We start from the raw sequence: 5,539 nt of genomic DNA on the forward strand, positions 1-5,539 counted from the left end.
TTAAGCATTTATTAACATTCATTTCAACTCGTAGAAGTTCAAAAATAGCTAAAATACCTTTTTTGACACTTTTAATCCCAAATATCTTGAAAACCAGAGCCAATTTAACAATTCTAAAGAAAAATTCTTAGATTACGCAAAATATTCTTAAATTTCAATGAATAGATAATTATATTTCACTTGTTATCAACCGCGGCAGCCATATCGCTCGCGTTTGCTGGAAGAACTTCATAACTAAAAAACGACTTTAAAATTTTTCAACAAGTATAGTTTTAAAATTAATAATCCAGAGAATATAGTTTTCATCAAACCTTACTTTGATCAATGAGGGATCGTTTTACTTTCATTTTTATGACGGCTATTCTGCATACGTAGCCCAAAAAAAAGTTCTTCCAACAAAGGAAACGACCTGTGGACCTTTGTAATTACTTTAGTGTATGTGTAGTTTATGTAATTTTTCACAATCATGGCTTTTTAGAGATGATTTAACAGATATAAGAAAGGTTTACAGATAAAGTTTTTTACGAAAACACATTCTGAGTTTTTTACACCACGATTTTAAAACGAAAATTATGTTTTGTACTGGCATGAGAAAGCAAATTATGTTAAAATAAAGTTGGAAAAATTGAGAACTGTATCGACATAGAATCGATGTGGGGGGATTATGCTGAAGTAATACATTTTTATTAATATTCTTTATACTTACTTACAATCCTGTGAAGTCTTACAGCTAAAGCATGCACACAAATAAAAACCAAAAACTAAAATATGACAGAAGCAAACTTCACTCTAATTCTACCATCAAAAGACACTGAACAGCTCAGAAAACTACATACATAACTAAAGTCGCATTATTTTACGCAAAACAGCGCAAGATTTTAGCTACGCCTGAAACTAACAAAAACAAGCATCAAGAATAACAACAACCATACTCAAATATCATTCGAGTCGAAAAGAGATATGTAATGTAGTACACACATATGTACATACATATATGTGGCTTGATGACTACACTATAATTCAGCATAAGAAAATTTCCACTCTGCATTTGTTTTCTCTCTTTCTTTCTTAAAAAAATGAATCTTACCAAAATACGCTTTTTGAGCAAATAAAAAATAAATATGATGCCAAGAAACAAACACACACACACACCCAATTTTTGTAGTTGTTGTTTTTTTTCACTATTTACCTGGCAAATTGTTAACATATCCGCCATCCAGCAGGAGATGCCCGTCTTTTGGATCGCACAATGGCGGCATATAGCCGCTGAGCGACATAGATGAACGTATATAACGCCAAAGAGATCCTGTTTAATTTAAGTGTAACGGTATAATGTGTGTGCGTAAAATTTTTTAGATGAATTCGAGTTTATTGGAGCGAACGTATGGATGCTTAGTGGGGGGATTGGGATAATAGTATATGTATAAGATGGCGATGCTAAAATAATATATTTTTTTCTTAAATTTTACGCCAAAATTAGTTCATACAGCCATTAAAGGACATCACATCAAGACATTAATTGAATTTGTTTTTAAACAATAAAAAAAGTGATTATGTATTTTATTATGTGGATTGCTTTTAATGTCAACCAAATATTATAAGTCGCTTTTAAATTAAATATTTTCGAAATATGTATGTATGTATATGTGATGAAGGTAACAGCTTCTCTTTACCGAAAAATTGTGTTACAAAAATTCCAAATATCCACGTAAATAATTAGTTCCTAATGTTTGGTAATCATAAAATGCTACAGCTATTCAGTATTATCGACAAATAAATTTACCAGTTACAGACTCGGTAGATACAATTTAGTGTAGTTGAGTTTTTTTTTTACTAAGGCTTGACCAATTTTCACTAATTTACGCACATACATACACATACGTATATGTATGTATTAGGGAGGAACCCATTTAGTTTGTTCTTCGTACAAAATAAAGACATTCACGAACATTTCAACTAAAAAAATAAGAGGTCCCAACCAGGGTTTGATTTTTTGTTTTTAAATCACAAAAATTCGACAAAAGTTTGACTTGAAAGCTGATAAATTTGGCATATTATTCAAATATGTTCATATACATTCCTAAAATCGCTGAGTAAAAAAAAAAAATTAATTCTTTAAAATCCTGGTAGCGACCCCTTAAAAATTTGTTCAAAATGTTGTGTTTTATATGTAGAACCAAAATAAATGGATGCCACATGACGTTGATATTTTAATGACCGCCCTATTATGAATACATATATGTACGTATCGCTCATTTCATTTCAATAGTGACATAATCCAAAAAAATATAAATTTTTAGTTGAGTATGCAGAGAGTACCGCTACATCTTCTTCTATGTTGTGTAAAAATTTCATAGCTGTATCGATTACTAGTGCCTCACTAGAAAAAAATATGTATTCATTTTTACTATGGGAGTAATAACTGTATATCGACTGCTGAGTGGAAGATCGGTTCAAAAACGCCCTATCTCACTTCAAAATGAAAATGTACTGACATAGGGCGTTTTTGAATCGGCAGCTGAGATAGGGCGTTTTTCGAAACGAATTCTGAAATAGGGCGTTCTTTAACCAAATTTTGAAAAGTTGTTTGAGATAGAGTGTTTTCGACCTGGCTGCCGAAATAGGTCGAATCTTCCACTCAGCAGTCGATATGTGAATTGAAAACTTTAGAGCCGTTTTTCCCGATTTTGTTTTTTTTTTTTTTTAAGTAAATAAGCGACGTGTAATTATGTTACTTCTTACGACATATGGTTCAACCAGCCACCAACGTATCAACATATCAAATTGCTGCTGATAGAGAGAGGCAGAAGCAACGGCAACGTCACCGTCAAGCGGTAGTAAGTTTTCGTTAACACGAAAATCCCATAAGGTAGGTTGTATCAGCCGATATGGTCTACGATTTTACGTCGGTGGCTGGTTGAGCTCATAGCCTGTTCTTCAAAGCCATAATGTAATAATAAAAGGTGTCGTCAATAACTTAACCTTACTTTTTCGGGACGCCTATGCCGGCAACGCATTATAAGGTAGTAGAAAATGTACTAATTATTTCCTAATTTTACCCATTTGTGCATATTACTTCAAAACAACTACATATATAGTTACGGAGTTTCAAGTATGAATATGTGTTTTTGTTAAGCTCCACACTAATAGGACTAAAAAAAAAAAGGAATCGCAAAATGAGGCAATTTCCTAGAAGGCTTGTAATGATTTTTTTAAATAGATTAAAACACATAAATACTACAAATATCATTGAATTCTTTATTTTAGCAAGTAATCACTTTAGTGCATCAACTGTTCATTTAACTTAATACTATGATAATGTAGCAAAAGTTATTTAATATTAAAAATGCCTTTCCATACGATTTTTGTTTAAGTCTTTGGTAACCACGATATCTTTTATTTACTAACATTTTGTTGACAAAAATTTGACAAATCCAGCAATTTTAATTATTAATGATGTTATAAAAGCACTAATTTCTAAAAAAAAAATCGCGATGAAACGAGTTACTAAAATGTAGTATTTTAGATACTATTTTCCTAAATAATAGTAGTATATAAAGGAGAATAGGCAACACTGCAAATAAGCGTCTCGAACTTGTCAAAATTACAACAAACACGTCGCTACTGACGATACCTTTTATTATTACACCATGCCTCATAGCAGTGTTGGGCGTTAATCAATTAATTTTTCAATTATCTTGTTAATTGTTTAAAAAAGTTATTAACAATTAATTGTTAAATGCTACCGTACAATTTAATACGATTTTTTCTATTAAATGAATCAAAAGCAGCATTTTTTAAAAACATCCTCAATTTAGAAAATATTCTTAAACATTTTTTAAAATTATTATTTTTTTTTAATTTAATATGAAAACTGAGTATGTTTACAAGTCATGCAAAACTATGTATGTACATGTATCGATAAATATTAATCTACTTTACTAGGATTTTGCATACAAAATGGCGGCATTTTATATTTATTTTTTTTTACTATTTCTCGAAGGAAAGCTTTCCTTTTCACTGTACGTGAAGTTCCAACGGCTTATCAATGCGTTATGCTAATATAACAAGATATAGGCATACAACAGAACTATGACGTATAAAATATCGGAATGTAAAAATCTCAGAATATGTCAAACATGAAAATCTTATATAAAGTGAGTTCTGCCAATTTTTCACGATTGAAACATAAGTAGTCGCACTTAGGTCTTCTGGTTTAAATAAGATGGTGGGATAAAATTTTACATCAAATATATATTTTTTTTAACGCAAAAAAGACTTTGCAATAAAAACTTTAAAGAAAAATAATAACCGCATACAAACACAAAAATTAAAATTAAGAAAAAAAATTATAAAGAAATGGGAAACGCCAGCGCTCACATCCTACTTGTGTTTGCGAAAGCCACTAGAAACTTTCATAAATATTTATATTCTATTTGTGTTTAGCATGAAATGATGGTTAAAGAGGGGAAGCGCGCGTATGTAGAAGCAAAATCAACTTACCATTTGTGTGTATGCGATGGCAGCTTGCGGTAATATCAGTCGTTAGTGTAAAATACGGAATCCATAAATCCTCAATGGCCACATCACCGAAGGTATCACGAATGGTTTTGTTGAATTCACGTCCAGAGAACATCGATGTAATTGGATAAGTGAGATCGAGCAATTGCAGGAACCATTTTGTCATTTTCTGCAAAAAAAAAAATGCAATGCAAAGCAAAAGTAAGTTAATTAGTTTAATTATAATTGTTTTTAATTGTTGCAGCAACTACACACCTTTGACCATTCCCGAGCCTTCTGTGTAACGGCTGTTACATTACGGTCCGAACACCAGAGTGCACCCATTAGCGCGCCAATGCTAACACCTCCCACCATATCTACCGGTATACCAGCTTCTTGTATAGCCTTTAACATACCGATATGTGCAGCACCGCGTGCACCGCCGCCACCTAAAACTAACCCGATTGAGTTACCAGTCAGCCAACGTGCCAGGCGCGAACAATCCGAATGCATATTTGGCTCGGACATTAATACACGGCTGTACAGATCGTTCTGTGAGATATAAAAAAAAATTTGATTGTACATTTTTTTGTATGTAAATAAATCTGTTGATGCTAGCAGTTTCACTTACAATGCGATATTGACTTTTGCGCGTGAACATGCGCTTAGGGCACTGCAAATGGTGATGTTTGGTGACCCAGGGCCTGACATTCAGCCATTGCAGTGTATTTTTCGGTTTCGCATTAATCGACTCGTGATAAAGCAGTACGAGCTCCTTTTGTGTGCGCATTGCCAAACGATCGATTTCTCGTTCAAATTTACCAACGATTGGCGCATGATCACCAAGTCCCACGATAAGTACGACGTCCGCTTGGCGCATGCAACGTTGTGTCCAAGCGCTGAGAGAAGAGTCACACTGATATAGAGTGATGGTATTGCGATCTTCCTGCTGCGCTAGCCAAGAGGTCATACGATATTCGTTGCTGGGTTCGAATATGTGCATGCCGAGCTGTTTGCGAACCACTTCGGATGTTAGACG

General features: G+C 33.2%; 1 protein-coding gene across 1 annotated transcript; it reads right to left on the reverse strand.

Moving 5' to 3' along the window:
* Positions 1–660: 660 nt before the first annotated feature.
* On the reverse strand, positions 661–5,533 carry LOC118751583 (neuropathy target esterase sws-like). Its single transcript, XM_036486403.1, has 4 exons — positions 5,132–5,533; positions 4,777–5,052; positions 4,504–4,690; positions 661–1,306 (listed from the first exon to the last, which is right to left on the reverse strand). The coding sequence occupies exons 1-4, from the start codon at positions 5,501–5,503 to the stop codon at positions 1,182–1,184; spliced, it is 960 nt and encodes a 319-aa protein (XP_036342296.1). The 5' UTR covers positions 5,504–5,533; the 3' UTR covers positions 661–1,181.
* Positions 5,534–5,539: the final 6 nt, after the last annotated feature.

This window comes from Rhagoletis pomonella, unplaced genomic scaffold (genome assembly GCF_013731165.1).
Source record: "Rhagoletis pomonella isolate Grant_MI unplaced genomic scaffold, Rhpom_1.0 Rhpom_scaffold_00817, whole genome shotgun sequence".
Lineage (NCBI taxonomy): Eukaryota > Metazoa > Arthropoda > Insecta > Diptera > Tephritidae > Rhagoletis > Rhagoletis pomonella.